The sequence below is a fragment of the Pristiophorus japonicus genome, chromosome 17, assembly GCF_044704955.1.
Source record: "Pristiophorus japonicus isolate sPriJap1 chromosome 17, sPriJap1.hap1, whole genome shotgun sequence".
NCBI lineage: Eukaryota > Metazoa > Chordata > Chondrichthyes > Pristiophoridae > Pristiophorus > Pristiophorus japonicus.
The window spans coordinates 107,646,975-107,668,065 of record NC_091993.1 but is presented as its reverse complement, the minus strand read 5'-3'; the positions used below and the strand labels follow the sequence as shown (position 1 = coordinate 107,668,065).

Here is a 21,091-nt window from a genome sequence, read left to right as displayed (position 1 = left end):
AAATTGGCTACCACGTTTCTCACATTGCAACAGTGACTACACTCAAAGTACTTTGGCTGTAAAGTGCTTTGAGAAATCCGGTGGTCGTGAAATGCACTCTAAAACAGAGCCCTGCCATTGTGAGATGTTTTACCCTCAGGAGTGAGCTTAAAACTTTGAAAATAAACTTTATAATTGGGGCAACCAGATATTCTGGAAAATTGTGTGCCAGTTTATTATGTTACATTTCTGTGGATTGCGTTGGAAAGGCCGATTGGAGATTTGTAACATCTTTACCTTTTCCCATTTTTTTCTTCGTAGCAAGTGACTGCGGGAATCCAGGGGAGCTTCTAAATGGGAATTATGAGGCAGCTGCTACTACTTTTGGAAATAAAGCTATCTTTGTTTGTAATCCAGGGTGAGTATTCAGTACACAAATGGCTGAAAGAAGTTTGTTTGCTTTTGGCGACGAATGGTCCTTTAATTTAATTAAGGTGCAGTTACAGTATTTCCATGCTGCTATAACAATGCACCTTAACATCAGCCCAAGAAGGTGACCACTTGTTCTGCTTTTGAAACAAGTTATTTTTTTATTGTAACTTGGGTTGAGTATTAGATCCACAGATTCCTGAATGAGGGACAGATGATTCTAGTGAAAGATTGGGCCACAAATTGCGGTCAGGGGCTTCCTGCGGGCAGATACCTCCGACCAAAAAATGTATGAAATTTCCTGGCGGTCCAAGGCCTAGATGCACAGCTCAGCGCAGAAGCCCAGGCATCCCAGGAACGTAGCCTGAGATCACATGGGCCTGGACCACCATTCACAATGTAACATTCTCATTGATGATAGTGAGTTCTGTTAGTAATGGGAGCTCATACAATCAATGAGAATACCCACCAAAACACAAACACCACAACTTTAAAAAAAAAAAACTCTCACATACTTCAAATTAATTGAAATAGAAATTAAATGTTAGGAACAAAATTATTTTTTTTTAAATGTTTTAATAGGGTTAAGAATAAACTTGCCATAATGGACTGGGTTTTTAATAGAAAAATTAGTGATAAAATTTAATTTTTCTATCTTTTAAAACTCTTATGCTGGTAAAAGCAGGTTTATGTTGGCAAGAGTTGGGCAAATAGCCCAAATCTCTGCCTGCGAAGGCCCATTACCTTCATATGCATTGGATCTGTCAAGACATTTTGACAGTTTGCAAGTGCTGGGTTTCGACTCGAGCGCTTTGCGCGCCGAAACCCAGAACTTGTAGGGTCTCTTTGGGCACGTGTGAACACATGTCGCAGTTTACAGCTCGTGTTTTTCATTTTGTGATTAAGGAGGTTTCAGTACCTCCAGTCTGGTGCAGTAATATACCTTAATCCCAACTAAAGAAAGTGATCTCTGCATTTCTGATGACCACTGTCCACCTTGCCTCTGAGTTGGGCTTCAAATTCAATGCCGAACTATCGGCAGTTTTGTGGGTTTATTACCACAAGTAAGTTGGTTGTCTAATTAGTGTTAAATTATGGGTAGTTTGTGCTGTGAACTTCCATCTACTGACCGCTGAGTTGAGTGGCCTGTCACCTGGCTCCCTTAAAATGGTTATGAAGCGAAGACATTTAATTTCTAATCAATCATAGGATTCATCATAAGTTCACCAAATGCTCTATTGATACTGAGCCAGCTCCATGTCCAAGTGGCACCAATATCCTTCCTTTGAGTCTGACAAAATTTATACACCATGCTTTGACCAGTACCTTGTACAGCAATAATGCAACCTTCTGATTTTTTATCTGTCCACCTGGTAATATAGCCCAGTATCTTTTATGCTCTTTACTGTATCAAAATACTGCATTGATTATTTCAGATATTTATGCATTATAATTCTTAAACCTCTTCTCTGATCACTTTGCAGTACCATTCCCATTTAACTTTAAACTTGCTGTGTGATGTGTGATGTTTTGACTTTTTTTCTTTTTAGGTACCACTTAGTTGGTCGATCCTACCTGTTGTGTAAAGCTGATGGGTGGGATGGCCAGGTCCCAACATGTGAAAGTAAGTAAAGGTTCTATGTTCAGGTTTTTGACTCTTTTTGGTGCAGTATCAATATTACAGTTCTGTGGGGGATTTTCTATGGGGTACTCCACATTCTCTTACTGTATCTTTATTGTAACTTATTTCACCTCTCTTCTGACTCTTGCTTTTGTGGTCCCTTTTATTTTTATTTCTCTTTTCCCTCAAGTGTTATTTTCTTGTCTTTCTTTGCTCTTGTGTCCTTTTCAATGGGATGTGACCTGATGGCTTGCATTCTAGGGTCTTAAAAAAAAAAGTAGCAGCAGTGATAGTGGATGCATTGGTTGTAATTTACCAAAATTCCCTGGATTCGGGGGAGTCCCAGCAGATTGGAAAACTGCAAATGTACTGCCCCTATTTTTTTTTTAAAAAAGGGCAAAAAGCAGAAAACTATAGACCCGTTAGCCTAACATCTGTGATTGGGAAAATGTTGCTGTCCATTATTAAAGAAGCAGCAGCAGGACATTTGGAAAAGCATAATTTGGTCAGGCAGAGTCATCATGGATTTATGAAGGAGAAGTCATGTTTGACAAATTGCTGGAATTCTTTGAGGATGTGATGAACAGGGTGGATTTGGACTTCCAGAAGCCATTTGACAAGGTGCCACATAAAAGGTTACTGCACAAGATGAAAGTTCCTTGGGTCGGGGGTAATATATTAGCATAGATAGAGGATTGGCTAACTAACAGAAAACAGAGTCAGGATAAATGGTTAATTCTCGAGTTGGCAATCAGTAACTCGTGGGGCGCCACAGGGATCAGTGCTGGGACCCCAACTATTTACAATCTATATGAACGACTTGGAAGAAGGGACCGAGCATAACATAGCCAAGTTTGCTGACTATACAAAGATGGGAGGAAAAGCAATGTGTGAGGAGGATGCACAAAATCTGCAAAAAGACAGACACAGGCTAAGTGAGTGGGCAAAAATTTAGCAGATGGAGTATAATGTTGGTAAGTGTGAGGTCATGCATTTTGGCAGAAAAAAATCAAAGAGCAAGTTATTATTTAAATGGAGAAAAATTGCAAAGTGCTGTAGTTCAGCGGGACCTGGGGGTACTTGTGCATGAAACACAAAATTAGTATGCAGGTACAGCAAATGATCAGGAAGGCCAATGGAATCTTGGCCTTTATTGCAAAGGGGATGGAGTATAAAAGCAGGGAAGTCCTGCTACAGTTATACAGGGTATTGGTGAGGCCACACCTGGAATACCGCGTGCAGTTTTGGTTTCCATATTTATGAAAGGATATACTTGCTATGGAGGCAGTTCAGAGAAGGTTCACTAGGTTGATTCCAGAGATGAGAGTGTTGACTTATGAGGAAAGGTTGAGGAGGTTGGGCCTCTACTCACTGGAATTCAGAAGAATGTGCAGTGATTGTATCAAAATGTATAAGATTTTGAGAGGGCTTAACAAGGTGGATGCAGAGGATGTTTCCACTGATAGGGGAGACTAGAACTAGGGGGCATATTCTTAGTTTTAAATGAGCGGCCCCTTATTCAGAGATGATGAGGAGGAGGAATTTTTTCTGAGGGTTGTAAATCTGTGGAATTCGCTGCGTCCGAGATGTGGAAGCTGGGACATTGAATACATTTAAGACAAAAATAGACAGTTTCTTAAACGATACGGGGATAAGGGATTATGGGGAGCAGGCAGGGAAGTGGAGCTGAGTCCATGATCAGATCAGCCATGATATTGAATGGCGAACAGGCTCGAGGGGCCGTATGGCCTACTCCTCCTATTTCTTATGTTCTTATGTGGTAGATTGCATGCCAGGAAAGGTAGTATTTTGTGGTGCTGGTGGGTTTTGTGGTGCCAGTATTGCAGACTGGTATGTTGTGGATGCCTTTTTGAGCAGCAGGACACAGGCAGGAACATAACGATTAGGAGCAGAAGTAGGCCATTTGGTTCCTCGAGTCTGCTCTGCTGTTCAATAAGATCATGGCTGATCATTCCTTCAGTACCCCCTAACTGTCTAAATTCCAGGGGACACAACCCTAATTTGTGTAATCTCGCCTCGTAACTTTACCCTTGGAGTCCGGGTATTATTCTGGTAAACCTGCACTGCACTCCCTCCAAGGCCAGTACATCCTCCCCAAGGTGTGGTGCCCAGAACTGCTCACAGTGCTCCAGGTGTGGTCTAACCAGGGCCCTGTTCAGCTGCAGCGTAAACTTCTACCCCCTTGTACTCTAGTCCCCTCGATAAAAAGGCCAGCATGTTATATATGTAAACCTGTGTATTCCTTGTGTAGCCACCAGAGGGCTTACTCCCTGGAGTCCCAAGGGATCCCACAATCCCTTGGGAGCGCAGGTACTTAAGGAGGTCTCACAGACTGGAGGGCACTCTGGAGAACTGCAATAAAAGACTAAGGCCACACTTTACTTTGAGCTCACAGTATCCAGTTAGACTCTTTATTCATATACAACACATTCCATCAGTCTTTTGATTATTTTCTGTACCTATTCAGGACATTTTAATCTATTTACACGGCCCCCCAAATCTCTCTGGACCTCCGCTGCTTCTAGCTTTTCAGCATTTAGAAAGTACCCTGTTATTTAAGTGGATGAGATCACATTTCACTCAAGATTCACAACCCTCTGAGTGAAGAAATTCCTCCTTATCTCAGTCTTAAATGGCCAACCTCTTATCCTGAGACTATGCCTCCTATTCTAGATTTTCCAGCCAGGGGAAACAACCTCTCAGTATCTACTCTGTCAATATCCCTCAGAATCTTGTATGTTTCAATGGGACAACACAACAGTGTGGCTCAGTGGGCAGTACAATCGCCTCCAAATCAGAAGGTTGAGAATTCAAATCCCACCCCAGGGACTTGAGCACATAAATGTAGGCTGACATTGCTGTGCTGAGGGAGTGCTGTGCTGTCGGAGCTGCCGTCTCTTTGGATGAGACGTGAAACCGAGGCCCTGTCTGCGCGCTCAGGTGGATGTAAAAGATCCCATGGTACTATTTCAAAGAAGATCAGTGGAGTTATCCCCGGTGTCCTGGCCAATATTTATCCCTCAATCAACATAACAAATGCAGATTATCTGGTCATTATCACATTGCTGTTTCAGAGTTGCTGTGTGCTAATTGCCTGCTGCGTTTCCCACAATATAAGAGTGACTGGACGTTAAAGACACTATATAAATGCGAGTCTCTTTTTTGTGTGCGCCCTCCACACCTAGCTTTCTTTGGTCAGCAAACTTGGATACATTACACTCGGTCCCTTCATCGAAGTCATTAATATAGATTATAAATATCTGAGGCCACAGTGCTGATCCTTGTGGCACCCCACTAGTTACAACCTGCTAATCTGAAAATGACCTGTTTATTCTTACTCTGTTTTTTCTCTGTTAACCAATTCTTTATCCCTGTTCATCTATTACCCTGCACCCCATGAGCCCTTATCTCGCTGAACAACATTTTATGTGATACCTTAATGTCTTTTGGAAATCAAAAGTGTACTACATCCACTGATTCCCCTTTATTTACCCTGCTAATTACATCCTCAAACAACACTAATAAATTTTCCTTTCTTGAATGAGGCCGTCTAGAATCTAGGGAGTTTTGGAAGATCACAGCCAATAGCCACCTCCTTTAAAACCCTAGGATGAAGGCTATCAGGTCCAGGAGATTTGTTGGTTTTTAGTCCCATTAGTTTCTCAAGTACTTCTTCTCTACTTATAATATTTTAAGTTCCTCACTGTCATCAGCTCCTTGGATCCCTGCTATTTTTGATATGCTTTGTTGTGTTTTCTACTGTAAAGACGGGTACAAAATATTTGTTTAAATTCTGACATTTCCACAATCCCCATTTATCATTTCTCCCGTCTCAGGGTCCAATGCTTACTTTTGCTACTCTCCTTTTTACATATTTGTAGAAGCTCTTGCAATTTTTGTTTTTAAATTTGCTAGTTTACTTTCATTCCATTTTCTCCCTTTTTTTAAAAAAAAAATCTATTTTTTGGTCATCCTCTGCTGGTTTCTAAAATTCTCCCAATCTTCAGGCTTACTACTATTCGTCAATGCAAACCTCTTTTAATCAAATACTATCCTTAACTTAAGTTAACCACGGATGGATCACTTTTCCTGTGGAGTTTCTATTTCTCCATGGAATGTATATTCGTTTAGAATTTTGGAACATTTTTGTTTGCAGTGCTTATCTACTGTAATGCCTTTTTAATATTTCCCAATCTCCTTGGCTAACTCGCTCCTCGTACCTTCATTTAATTGGCTTAATTTATGTATAAGGCTAAAGTTTTGGATTTAAGTGTCACACTGAAACCCAGTGTGAAATTCAACATATGATCACTCTTCCCCATTGGATCCTTCACTGTGTGATTACTAATTAACTCTGTTTCTTTACACAATACAAGATCTAAAATAGCCTGCTCCCTGATTGGTTCCACAACGTCTTATTCTGAGAAACTGTCACAAATGTATTCCTTGAACTCGTCCTCCAGACTTGCCTATTTTATTTGCCCAGTCCATATGAAGATTAAAGTCCCTGCGATTATTGTATCACCTTTGTTACGTGTTCCTATTATTTCTCGACTACTGCTCTGTCCAGGTCGAAAGCAACTTTTTTTTCTGGTGGCAAAAGGAGGGTGACAGGTGGAGGGTGCATTAAGGCAACAGGTGTTTGCGGTGGAAAGCAGCAGAAGGGAAATGGCAATGCCAAGAGCTAGAAAGGAATGGTTAGGCAGAGGATTGGAAAGGGAAAGGTGAGTAGTGTTCTGCACAGATTGGTAGGCCACTGAGTCATGGATGCCTTTTGGGCTGCAGGTCATAGCTGACACATAGATCATCAGTCATATTTTCTGCTGGACACTGGGGTACTGGTTGGGGAGTGATGCAGTCGGAGGGAGGTGGTGAGGGAAGGAAAACACAGGTGTTCAGGATAGGAGGTGCTAGGAGTCGGAGGGAAAGGACAAGGGGCAGAAAGGAACAGGTGCTCGGAGCAAGTTGAAGGCTAATCTTTTTGATCAAACAAAGCATTTTAATTCACTTGATGGAGAAGAGTCCTCTGTTTGTAACCAAGTCTTAAGCTATATATAATTTGTTTTACAATTTTGTTGCGCAAAGAATACAGAGGAAATCCTTAGTGTGTTTTCTCACCTTCCTTTCTCACCTGTCTGCCAAACCGGGACAATTCTTAGACTTTTAATTACTACTTCATATTTTGATTTGTCATTCTCCGTGAGCCAGGCAACTAACCTGCTCCTAGCCAGTGTTGATCCTAAATTCCCACTTAATCTTGTGCCTGGGGGTGGAGCTGAATAAACTTCCTGAACATATCTTAGTTTTCTTAATTTAAAGTTGGTAAAATTCCTGGTACTTTGATTCTCCATCAATAATCTGCTTCTTATTAAAAGGTTCTTGTGCTCCAACCACCATGTTCCCAGTCACCTGCAGTCTGACCCTATTCATGACACTGCAACCTCTCAAACCAGGAAGGACAAGAGCAGAAACATCAAGGCAACAAGTCCCCCTCTTAAGTTGCATGCCATCGTGACTTGGCTATGTTGACGTTTCTTCCTCCATGCTGGGTGAAAATCCTAGCATTCCTTTCCTAATCTCATTGTGGGAGCACTATTACTCCAAGGACTGCAGCAGTTCAGAATTATACCTGCCAACCACCACCTCGGGGCAAATGGAGATTGGCAATAAATGTGACCGTGCCAGCATTGCCCATATCCTGCGAACAAACTTTTTTTTTTTTCCCTCTTCACCGCCCCCCTCTCCCACTGCTGCTGCCAGAAAAACACTGTCCAGCTGTGATCGGGTCTTTGCTATGGAGTTTTGTTGCTGAGGTGGGAGTACAGATGCCAGGAGGTGGTTCTTCACTTAGAATAATGGACCTCTGGAACAGGCTGCCGTCTTGTGCGGTGGACATTGTTTCATTGAATTCCTTCAAGCAAGAGCTGGACCTGTTTCTGGTTGGGGCGGAGATCGCTTCTTACAAAATGTAGGTACCTCAGGGAATTCAGGGCCAGAGTGATCTCCTGGACTAGTTTTGATCGCCGAGATAAGTCTGAGAGGAATTTCCCAGATTTGTTTCCTCTGGCTTTTCGCGCCTCCCAGGAAACCATATGGTTTTGGGTGGGGTGGAGAGTGTACATATTGGTATCGGAATTGTGTGGGACAGGCTGAGTGAACCAGTGTCTCTTTACCTGTCCTTCATTGTTTATATGTACAGAGGAGAAAGGGGAGAAGAATGCCTGTGTTTTATATTGTGCTGCAGTGCATTGGTTTACTGGTGTGCTGTGTTACTGAGCTTGACTCATTTGAATCCATGCAGATCAAGCTTTGTTCTGACCGAACAGATCTGTAACGGAATTTCATTTATCCCCAGCTGTCAAATGTGATGATCCTCCACCTATTGATAACGGGAGAGTTTCAACCCGTACAAGCAACTGGGAATATGGAACGGAAGCAGAATATTCATGTATTGACAACTATTCATTGATTGGTAAAGGAAGCATTACTTGTACAGTAACTGGACAGTGGGACATGAGCCCACCAACATGCAAAGGTACTTAAATACAGGATTAGAATTAGTTTTCATTGCCCTTTTTCAGCTTAAGTTGGAAAGCTAAAAATGTTTAATGAGTTTAAAGTTTTCCAGGAAGGAAGGGTTTTCCTGCACCATCTAAACTTGCTGTTCCTCCATAGTTGTTGTTCTCCTGTAAATCTGTTTAAATCCAAGTTCCTGACATTCCAAGACCTTCCAAGCTGCAATGCTTAACTCTTCCAGTTCCTAATTTGTTAATGTAGTGTGCATCCTAAAATTTGGTGTTCTTGCCTTCCCTTCCAAAGTCTTGTAGGATTAGACCTCCCCTTCCTTAAGCACTACTCAGCCTGTATGACTTTTCTAACCTAACCTATTCTGTAGAGTTGCATACATGGGTATTTCACGATTGGGTTAGTAGGGTGGGAGGAGGTTTGTGTGGAGCTTAAACACCGGCATAGACCAGTTGGGCCAAGTGGCATGTTTCTGTGCTGTACATTCTATGTAATTGATCTTGTGCTTGGGAGTGACGATGAATAATCTTGCAGAGCAGCAGCAAATGTTTTTAATCCAAAGTTGTTTAAAATCCTGAGCGTGTTTGTCCCACTAAGAACAATCTGGGGTTATTTTTTTTAAAGTATACTTCTGTAATGTGCCATAAGTGTCATTCCTATTGATCAACGGAGTGACTATTTGCCACAACACGTGGTAAAATTTTGTCTCGCATAAGTTAAGTTAGGAATATTGTAGATCCAATCCTAAAATATGGTGCCATGTGAAGACATACATTTATCTGAATATTTTTTGGAAATTCTGGCACAGTAACAAGAATATACTTGAAACTGAAGTGCTAGTAAGCTAAAACATAATGCAATTAAAATGTCCAACTTTAGTTCTTCAGCATGCCCCCAAGTTGGCAAAGATCCGAGAACAGATCATAGCACCAAGTCAGCAATCCCACAGGAAAATGGGATAGTACTTCTGGAGATTCTGCATCTACTATAGGCAGAGGTCAAGCAGCTCTCCAGTTCTGCAGGATCAGAGGTCAGGAAAAAGGGGTGGAGATCCATCTACTCCTTTTACGTTGCCCTGGGTTTCTCGGGCTTACTTTGGTGGGTGGGAGGAAGGCAGATGTGCTGGCCTGACTGCGCTCTCGTTTATATTTGGTGTATCCCAAGTTGCTATTTTACATTTAGTATATTTGTGTTTTACCTCCATTCTGTTCATCAACTGCTCTACCAACAGCCACTGATTCAACCCTATGCAATTTGTTTTGCAATATCACCCAAAATGAAGGGAAATTGTTGGGGAAATTTAAGCTTGTTTTCTCTATTTGGTATTTTTCACGCAATGCCTTGGTTTGAATCTTTTGAGTATAAAGACTTCCTCCAAGCTGTAATGCTTTAGCCTTCCTTTTCCCACTTAATCTTGTGCCTGGGAGTAGGTGTAAATAAACATGCAGGACAGAACCAAGCTTTCTCAATTTGAAGTTGGCAAAGTTCCTGATCGATCACTTTCCCTCTAGTAATCAGCTGGTGATTAAAAAGTAACTTCAGTTTCAAGTATACTCTTGTTACTGTGCCAGAATTTCCATGTTCCCACTCGTCTGCAGTCTGATCCTATTCCCCAGCTAGGATGTGTTATAGAAACATAGAAAATAGGTGCAGGAGTAGGCCATTCGAGCCTGCACCGCCATTCAATGAGTTCATGACTGAACATGCAACTTCAGTACCCCCTTCCTGCTTTCTCGCCATACCCCTTGATCCCCCGAGTAGTAACTCCTTTTTGAATATATTTAGTGAATTGGCCTCAACAACTTTCTGTGGTGGAGAACGCCACAGGTTCACCACTCTCTGGGTGAAGAAGTTTCTCCTCATCTCGGTCCTAAATGGCTTACCCCTTATCCTTAGACTGTGACCCCTGTTTCTGGACTTCCGCAACATTGGGAACATTCTTCCTGTATCTAACCTGTCTAAACCCATCAGAATTTTAAATGTTTCTGAGCGATTCCCTCTCATTCTTCTAAACTCCAGTGATTTTTACTGAGTAGCAGGTGGGTTAGTGGTCTTGATCAGTTCCTAACATACTAACTTTGAGGCATCAGCTACAATATACTCAACATTTTTGGTTTCCAGTCTAGAATATAAATACCAGCGCTAGGGAATGGGACACGTATCTACTTTTTCACCTAGTATTTTTTTCATAGGCTTGTCAGGTATATAAGGACCAGATATGGTATAAAACTCTTTGTTGTGTCCCAACTTCAGTGATGATCTCCTTCACTGCCCAACCAATCATCTTTGTGGTTTCCCTGAGTAGGGTTGTCCTGCTGCAACCTGTGTTCACTAGAAATTACCTTAAATGCCTGTTTGAACTAATATAAAATCCTTGCGTGTCACAGGTAGGACCCCCCCCCCCCCCCCCCCCCAAACACACACCCCGACCCGCAAGGACCACATCCAATGAGCTGGCATCAACAACTCTCCGCAGCAGGGATCCCACAGGCCAACAACTCCCCGAGTGAAGACGTCTCTCCCAATCCCAGCCCCAAACAGCCTACCCCCCCATCCCAAGAGCGTTCCCTCTGGACCCACCCAACACTGGGAACACTTCCCCCTGCACCCAACCCGCCCCATCCCGTCAGAATCCTTCCCAAATGCCGAACAGCCCCAGATATCGAGCCCCCAGCCCCGGCCACCCCGGAGCCACGCCCCCGCGACGCCAACCACACCACATCCCGATTCTATGTAAACGGTGGCCCGTGACCATGAAGTTTGCAGGCTCTAGTAAGGATTTGGATTAGCTGTGCAAATTGAGAAATGACAGATAAATGAAATGTATTGCATATTGGGAGAAAGTAGAGGGAGTATCAGCACAGGGAGACTTTGAAAGGGACCTGGCAGTGGCTGTAAATCTTTTGACATGAAAACTGACATGCTGGAGTAGCATTTAAAAAAAAAACTATTGGGTTACTGAGCTTAAATAGTGGGGTACAGGTTTCTGAGGTTGCAATGTACTGATGGACCATGGAGTGTTTTTAAGAGTGGCAACCACAAATACAAAGAGATGTGCATGGAAAAGCAGCATGTTCGATCCAAGTTTAAAAGGGATAAGATTGGAGTGAAGATTAGAGAAGCTGTTCAGTGAGTCGAATGTTAAGGTGTATATGAAGTATTACATGGTATAGATAAGGTCAATCCAGATTATTGTTTCAATGCTATAGGACAAATGGACATAAATTGAAGTTAGTGGAATATAATTACATCTTATATTTAGAATTAAATTATAAATGTTTGGAATCTACTGGGTAAAGTTGTGGAGTCAAACAATCTGGTGACTGGAATACAAGGTGATCTTTTTCATTGTTTAATTTAGAAGTGTTTTTGGTACATTTCACTGCATAATTCTAAAGGGGATTCTCTTGGCCTTTAGCACAGTTTTTATGTTTTGCTCATTATCATGACGAGGGCAGCAAGGCTGAGTAGAAGTTAAGTTGAGCTTTCTGCCAGTATCGTGAGTATAAGCTATCTAATGAAGACTAATGCATTGTTCTTGTCAGTTGTTGAATGTCGGCGTCCTGAATCGTCTGCACATATCAGTATTGTATCAGGATTTGGACCCACATATAAATATAAGAATTCGATCATCTACCGCTGTGATGCTGGTTATGAAATGGTTGGCAGCAGTGTCATTGAATGCAGTGAGGATAACACCTTCGTGCCACCACCACCTACTTGTAAATTAGGTGAGTACCCATCTCGTACTTGGGGACAGAAATAAGTCTGTTAAAACAATATATTTTGATGTGATTATTTCCCAATTCCCATGGGGTTTCTTGTTCCTCTTCGCTCCAGTTAAGAATTCTAAAAATAAAAGTTTAGTACTTTTGAGTGACCTAATGAACAACAGAAATATTGATTGTGTTTTAAATGAGATCCATCATATTTCTCATGTTTGTAGTCACAAAAACACATGCCATTTTCACACACATGTTGAGTTGGTGGGTAGAAGCTTGCCGCTTGTATGACAATTAAGGAGAATGTTACACTCACCAATGAAGTCAAATGACCTGGAATTCAAAACTACTGTTAACACATTGCAACAAAAAGAACCTTATGTCCAGCAATTGCAATTAAGTTGGAATGCATTCAGTTTATAAAAGTGCAAGAGCATAAAGACAGACACCTGTACTTAGAAATAGTAGTTCATTGCCACCATTGAGCATATAACTGGCCTTTCTACTCATTGACCTACATTGGCTCCCAGTTAAGCAATACCTCTGCTGGGGAAAAAAGAAGACTTCTCCTCTTCAAGGTGGACTCTCTGATATAAGGAATCGACACCCATTCGTATCCCTGCCAGTATAGCGACCACGGAATCACTCAAACGAAACCTCACTTCAACCGTTTTTTTATTCAAGCATGCAGGGGAAGGGTTCACGGATGAACCTTCTAAGAACAAAGGTTTTACATCTATAATTTGAGGTGTGGGACCCTCCTACAAAATCACAGATTGGCCTACTGCTATCATCAAAGTTGCATCAGACTGGCTGAGTGGTTCCCGCCCCTCCACCTGTCCATCTCCCATCACATGTCACCCTTCTGGACTGTGGTGTTCAGTGGTGTCAACTTTGCCTCAGTTCCTCATGATGTGTGAATTAACCTTGTTTCTCGGTTTGCTATCTTCCCAAACATCCCTTTAGATGTTGCTACAATAGACTCTTGACTCCATCCTGTCCTTGGTGAATGTGTTATTCAGTGGTGAATGTGAGTTTCCCTTAGTCTGTATTAAGGTTAACACAACGGATGGGTCATTAACCATCAAACTTTGCTGTGTAGCATGCTTTGCTGCTTCCCCTTAAAACCCATTGTAAGCGAGTGTATAAGCATGCTCTAAATGCATAAGCGAGTTTTACATACAAATCGGTCAATTTACGATCCTTACCGTAAGGTAGAGGAACTCCCGATTCCTCAGAACTTCCTAATACTGATAAGCCCTTCAATCTGGACCATGTGTCAAATCAATTCACTACCGTCAGTATCCACTTTAGTGACCACCTGTCTGTCTACTTCCAACTTAGTGACCGTATTTTATCCCCTTACACCTCATTAAAAAAAAAAAAAAAAAAAAATTTCGCCCTTGTTTTCAAATCCCTCCCTGGCCTCGCCCCGCCCCATCTCTAACTTCCTTCAGGCCTACAACACAGATCTCTGCGCTCCGCCAATTCTGGACTCTTGACCATCCCCCGATTATAATTGCTCTGCCATTGGTGGCTGTGCCTTCAGCTGCCAAGACCCTAAGCTCCTCATTGTCGCAGTAGTAACTGTTCTCAAACTGTTTCAAGCCAACTATCACCAAAGAAAATTCTCACTCTTGCATCCCATTAGCTGTGAATTCTGGCACCTGTAAGTCCACCAATGGAGGTTATCTGAGAGAACACAAGTTTAGTGTATTGGCTACACTACATACTATTTTTTGTTTTGCTAACAGTTGATCTTTTGACTTGAGTAATATTTTTCTCACTCATGTACTGTAACAATAAATATATTGCTCTGTGCTATTGATATACTCCAGAATGCCCTTTCCTTTATGCACACCACATTCTTTGACACTAGTAACACTGCTTATCACTCAGTAGAATTTTTTTTTTGGTCCCAACAGCTGCAGCTACTACAGCTGGTAAGTATATTGCATTGACTTAATAGCCTACTCTAGACTGTCCTTTCCTTTTATGTACACCACATGTTTGGCAAAGCATTATTTTATGGTAACACTATCCATGTGATTCATTTGAATTTCTTTCCTTGTCCCCTATACAGTAACTGCTACAACAACAGCTGGTAAGTATATCGCACTGACTTAATGGTATATTCTTCAGTGTTACACAATAACATGGCCTAACCAAACTATTGCTGTGTATCCTCCATATGAGCAGTAGTCCTAGTTCTATGTGCTTGCCCTGTTCCCATATAGCTTTATGCCACCTATCTAATCTATTCTTAGTAATTGAAGCAAAGACCATGTCTAATTCCAGGAGAATGTTGCACAGCGCCTCAACTTTGTATTTAAAAAAAATTTTTTTTTTATCCTGCTCCCTGTCTTAAATCTCCCTAAATTTAATCTTGTATCTATGCCCCCTCATTTTAGACATCAGCTACAGGAAATAGTTTTTCTATTCATCCTGTCACCTTTTCATAATTTTAAACACCTCTATGATATCACCCCACAATCTCCTCTGTTCTAACAAAAATGGCCCCAATTGTTCTAGTCTCTTTTTTTTAAAAAAAAAAATAAATATATTTGCATTTCCTCATACCTGGCAGCATTCGAGTGAATCTGCGCTGTGCTGTACTGTTTCTGATGCCTCAACAATCTTTCTATTATGTGGAACCTAAAACTGCACCCGGTACTTCAATATGGTCTTACTTCGGCTTTATTTCAGAATACTTATACTTTCAAACCTAGTTCTTTTAATAACAATACAATCAAGAGGTAACAAAATAAAATGCGCTGTGAGGAATACAAAATTTTCGAGGGCTGTTTGACACTGGCAAACAGTCAAAAACCTTGTCATCGATACAATAGCAGTCTTGGTAAACTATGTAAATAAAGACGATGCAGTTATTTAAAAACAACAGTGAAAAAGAAAGGCGGTAAGAAGGGATAACCAAGGAAATGAGAGTATCAAATTAAAAACCAATGTGTATAAGGTGGCCAAGGTTAGTGGGAAAATTTTAAACGACAGCAAAGAATGACTAAGAAAGCAATAAAGAAAGGAAAGATAGATTACGAAAGTAAACTTGCGCAAAACATAAAAACAGATAGTAAAAGCTTTTACCGATATATAAAACGGAAAAGAGTGACTAAAGTAAATGTTGGTCCCTTAGAAGATAAGGGGGATTTAATAATGGGAAATGTGGAAATGGCTGAGACCTTAAACAATTATTTTGCTTCGGTATTCACAGTGGAAGACACAAACCATGCCAAAAATTGCTGGTCACGGGAATGTGGGAAGGGAGGACCTTGAGATAATCACCATCACTAGGGGGGTAGTGCTGGACAGGCTAATGGGACTCAAGGTAGACAAGTCCCCTGGTCCTGATGAAATGCATCCCAGGGTATTAAGAGATGGCGGAAGTTATAGCAGATGCATTCATAGAAACATAGACATAGAAAATAGGTGCAGGAGTAGGCCATTCGGCCCTTCTAGCCTGCACCGCCATTCAATGAGTTCATGGCTGAACATGCAACTTCAGTACCCCATTCCTGCTTTCTCGCCATACCCCTTGATCCCCCTAGTAGTAAGGACTTCATCTAACTTTTTGAATATATTTAGTGAATTGGCCTCAACAACTTTCTGTGGTAGAGAATTCCACAGGTTCACCACTCTCTGGGTGAAGCAGTTTCTCCTCATCTCGGTCCTAAATGGCTTACCCCTTATCCTTAGACTGTGACCACTGGACTTCCGCAACATTGGGAACATGCTTCCTGCATCTAACCTGTCTGAACCCGTCAGAATTTTAAAAGTTTCTGAGGTCCCCTCTCATTCTTCTGAACTCCAGTGAATACAAGCCCAGTTGATCCAGTCTTTCTTAATAGGTCAGTCCCGCCATCCCAGGAATCAGTCTGGTGAACCTTTGCTGCACTCCCTCAATAGCAAGAATGTCCTTCCTCAAGTTAGGAGACCAAAACTGTACGCAATACTCCAGGTGTGGCCTCACCAAGGCCCTGCACAACTGTAGCAACACCTCCCTGCCCCTGTACTCAAATCCCCTCGCTATGAAGGCCAACATGCCATTTGCTTTCTTAACTGCCTGCTGTACCTGCATGCAAACCTTCAATGACTGATGTACCATGACACCCAGGTCTCGTTGCACCTCCCCTTTTCCTAATCTGTCACCATTCAGATAATAGTCTCTCTGTTTTTACCACCAAAGTGGATAACCTCACATTTATCCACATTATACTTCATCTGCCATGCATTTGCCCACTCACCTAACCTATCCAAGTCACTCTGCAGTCTCATAGCATCCTCCTCGCAGCTCACACTGCCACCCAACTTAGTGTCATCTGCAAATTTGGAGATACTACATTTAATCCCCTCGTCTAAATTATTAATGTACAGTGCAAACAGCTGGGGCCCCAGCACAGAACCTTGTGGTACTCCACTAGTCACTGCCTGCCATTCTGAAAAGTACCCATTTACTCCTACTCTTTGCTTCCTGTCTGACAACCAGTTCTCAATCCATGTCAGCGCACTACCCCCAATCCGATGCACATTAATCTCTTGTGTGGGACCTTGTCGAAAGCCTTCTGAAAGTCCAGATATACCACATCAACTGGTTCTCCCTTGTCCATTCTACTGGAAACATCCTCAAAAAATTCCAGAAGATTTGTCAAGCATGATTTCCCTTTCACAAATCCATGCTGACTTGGACCTATCATGTCACCTCTTTCCAAATGCACTGCTATGACATCCTTAATAATTGATTCCATCATTTTACCTACTACTGAGATCAGGCTGACCGGTCTATAATTCCCTGTTTTCTCTCTCCCTCCTTTTTTAAAAAGTGGGGTTATATTGGCTACCCTCCACTCGATAGGAACTGATCCAGAGTCTATGGAAGGTTGGAAAATGACTGTCAATGCATCCACTATTTCCAAGGCCACTTCCTTAAGTACTCTGGGATGCAGTCCATCAGGCCCTGGGGATTTATCGGCCTTCAATCCCATCAATTTCCCCAACACAATTTCCCTCAGTTCCTCCTCCTTACTAGACCCTCTGACCCCTTTTATATCCGGAAGGTTGTTTGTGTCGTCCTTAGTGAATACCGAACCAAAGTACTTGTTCAATTGGTCTGCCATTTCTTTGTTCCCCGTTATGACTTCCCCTGATTCTGACTGCAGGGGACCTACGTTTGTCTTTACTAATCTTTTTCTCTTTACATATCTATAGAAACTTTTGCAATCCGTCTTAATGTTCCCTGCAAGCTTTTTCTCGTACTCCATCTTCCCTGCTCTAATCAAACCCTTTGTCCTCCTCTGCTGAGTTCTAAATTTCTCCCTGTCCCTAGGTTCGCTGCTATTTCTGGCCAATTTGTATGCCACTTCCTTGGCTTTAATACTATCCCTGATTTCCCTTGATAGCCACGGTTGAGCCACCTTCCCTTTTTTATTTTTACACCAGACAGGAATGTATAATTGTTGTAATTCATCCATACGGTCTCTAAATGTCTGCCATTGCCCATCCACAGTCAACCCCTTAATTATCATTCGCCAATCTATCCTAGCCAATTCACGCCTCATACCTTCAAAGTTACCCTTCTTTAAGTTCTGGACCATGGTCTCTGAATTAACTGTTTCATTCTCCATCCTAATGCAGAATTCCACCATATTATGGTCACTCTTCCCCAAGGGGCCTCGCACAACGAGATTGCTAATTAATCCTCTCTCATTACACAACACCCAGTCTAAGATGGCCTCCCCCCTAGTTGGTTCCTCGACATATTGGTCTAGAAAACCATCTCTTATGCACTCCAGGAAATCCTCCTCCACCGTATTGCTTCCAGTTTGGTTAGCCCTATCTATGTGCATATTAAAGTCACCCATTATAACTGCTGCACCTTTATTGCATGCACCCCTAATTTCCTGTTTGATACTCTCCCCAACATCACTACTACTGTTTGGAGGTCTGTACACAACTCCCACTAACATTTTTTGACCTTTGGTGTTCTGCAGCTCTACCCATATAGATTCCACAACATCCAAGCTAATGTCCTTCCTAACTATTGCATTAATCTCCTCTTTAACCAGCAATGTTACACGCCACCCCCCCCCCCCCCTGTCCTTTTATTCTATCCTTCCTGAATGTTGAATACCCCTGGATGTTGAGTTCCCAGCCCTGATCATCCTGGAGCCACGTCTCTGTAATCCCAATCACATCACATTTGTTGACATCTATTTGCACAGTTAATTCATCCACCTTATTACGGATACTCCTTGCATTAAGACACAAAGCCTTCAGGCTTGTTTTTTTAACACCTTTTAGAATTTTGCTGTACAGTGGCCCTTTTTGTTCTTTGCCTTGGGTTTCTCTGCCCTCCACTTTTCCTCATCTCCTTTCTGTCTTTTGCTTTTGTCTCCTTTTTGTTTCCCTCTGTCTCCCTGCATTGGTTCCCATCCCCCTGCCATATTAGTTTAACTCCTCCCCAACAGCACTAGCAAACATTGGTTCCGGTCCTGCCCAGGTGCAGACTGTCCGGTTTGTACTGGTCCCACCTCCCCCAGAACCGGTTCCAATGCCCCAGGAATTTGAATCCCTCCCTGCTGCACCACTGCTCAAGCCACGTATTCATCTGCGATTCCTACTCTGTCTAGCACGTGGCACTGGTAGCAATCCAGAGATTACTACTTTTGAGGTCCTACTTTTTAATTTAGCTCCTTAAATTCGTTTCGTAGGACCTCATCCCTTTTTTTTAAAACCTATGTCGTTGGTACCAATGTGCACCATGACAACTGGCTGTTCTCCCTCCCTTTTTAGAATGTCCTGCACCCGCTCCGAGACATCCTTGACCCTTGCAGCAGGGAGGCAACATACCATCCTGGAGTCTCGGTTACGGCCGCAGAAACGCCTATCTATTCCCCTCACAATTGAATCCCCTATCACTTGCTCTCCCACTCTTTTTCCTGCCCTCCTGTGCAATAGAGCCAGCCATGGTGCCATGAACTTGGCTGCTGCTGCCCTCCCCTGATGAGTCATCCCCTTCAACAGTACTCAAAGTAGTGTATCTGTTTTGCAGGGGGATGACCACAGGGGACCCCTGCACTACCTTCCTTGCACTACTCTTCCCGCTGGTCTTCCATTCTCTAGCTGGCTGTGGACCCTTCTCCTGCAGTAAGGCCAACTCGCTGCACATGCTACTCACGTCATTCTCAGCATCGTGGATGCTCCAGAGTGAATCCACCCTCAGCTCCAATTCCGCAACGCGGTCAGTCAGGAGCTGGAGGCGGATACACTTCCCGCAGATGTAGTCAGGGACACCGGAAGTGTCCGAGTTCCCACATGGTACAGAAGGAGCATATCACGTGACCGAGCTCTCCTGTCATGACTTAACCCTTAGATACACTTAAATTGGCAACAACAATGTTAAAAGTTACTGACTGTTATAGAAGAGAAAAAAGAAAAGCTACTCACCAATCCAGCCAATCACTTACCCCCTTGGCTGTGACGTCACCTTTCTGTTTCTTTCTACTTCTTTTTTGCCTTCTCCCTGTAGCTGCACAAGCTCGCCTTTTATAGGCCTCACCAATGCTACGAACTCCCGCCTCTGACTGCCACTGCCGCTGGGCCTTTTATAGGCCTCACCAACGCCACGAACTTCTGACTCTGATTGGGACGGGGGTTGGTGATCAGTAAGGGGGCTAATCTACCAAAATTCTCTGGACTCTGGGGAGGTACCAGCGGATTGGAAAGCAGCTAATGTAACGCCTCTGTTTTTAAAAAAAGGGGCAGACAAAAGGCAGGTAACTATCGGCCGGTTAGTTTAACATCTATTGTGGGGAAAATGCTTGAAGCTATCATTAAGGAAGAAGTAGCGGGACATCTAGATAGGAATAGTGCAATCAAGCAGACGCAACATGGATTCATTAAGGGGAAATCATCTTTAACTAATTTACTGGAATTCTTTGAGGATATAACGAGCATGGTGGATAGAGGTGTACCGATAGATGTGGTGTAGTTAGATTTCCAAAAGGCATTCGATAAGGTGCCACATAAAAGGTTACTGCAGAAGATAAAGGTACGCGGAGTCAGAGGAAATGTATTAGCCAGCCAATTCTCTATCCATGCTAACAGAAAGCAGAGTCGGTATAAATGGGTCCTTTTCGGGTTGGAAATCGGTGGTTAGTGGTGTGCCACATGTATTGCTGCTGGAACCACAACTGTTTACAATATACATAGATGACCTGGAAGGGGGGACAGAGTGTAGTGTAACAAAATTTGCAGATGACACAAAGATTAGTGGGAAAGCGGGTTGTGTAGAGAGGCTGCAAAGAGATTTAGATAGGTTAAGCGAATGGGCTAAGGTTTGGCAGATGGAATACAATGTCGGAAAATGTGAGGTCATCCACCTTGGTGCGGGGGGGGGGAAAACCAGTAAAAGGGAATTTTATTTGAATGGGGAGAAATTACAACATGCTGTGGTGCAGAGGGACCTGGGGGTCCTTGTGCATGAAGGTTAGTTTGCAGGTGCAGCAGGTAATCAGGAAGGCGAATGGAATGTTGGCCTTCATTGCGAAAGGGATGGAGTACAAAAGCAGGGAGGTCTTGCTGCAACTGTATAAGGTATTGGTAAGGCCGCACCTGGAGTACTGCGTGCAGTTTTGGTCACCTTACTTAAGGAAGGATATACTAGTTTTGGATGGGGTACAGAGACAATTCTCTAGGCTGATTCCAGAAATGAGGGGGTTACCTTATGATAGATTGAGTCGACTGGGTCTTTACTCGTTGGAGTTCAGAAGGATGAGGGGTG

General features: G+C 42.7%; 1 protein-coding gene across 6 annotated transcripts in view; it reads left to right on the top strand.

The window, feature by feature from the left end:
- Window positions 1–21,091, top strand: part of LOC139227887 (C4b-binding protein alpha chain-like) — a 67,720-nt gene that overhangs the window by 11,614 nt on the left and 35,015 nt on the right. For 4 of the 6 annotated variants that reach the window (XM_070859004.1, XM_070859005.1, XM_070859001.1 and 1 more), the window contains 6 exons: window positions 301–397; window positions 1,959–2,032; window positions 8,406–8,585; window positions 12,121–12,306; window positions 14,223–14,240; window positions 14,381–14,401. In XM_070859004.1, coding sequence (XP_070715105.1) covers window positions 301–397; window positions 1,959–2,032; window positions 8,406–8,585; window positions 12,121–12,306; window positions 14,223–14,240; window positions 14,381–14,401 — 576 coding nt within the window. The remainder of the gene's footprint in view (window positions 1–300; window positions 398–1,958; window positions 2,033–8,405; window positions 8,586–12,120; window positions 12,307–14,222; window positions 14,241–14,380; window positions 14,402–21,091) is intronic. The other 2 variants (XM_070859002.1, XM_070859003.1) reach the window with 2 other exon arrangements.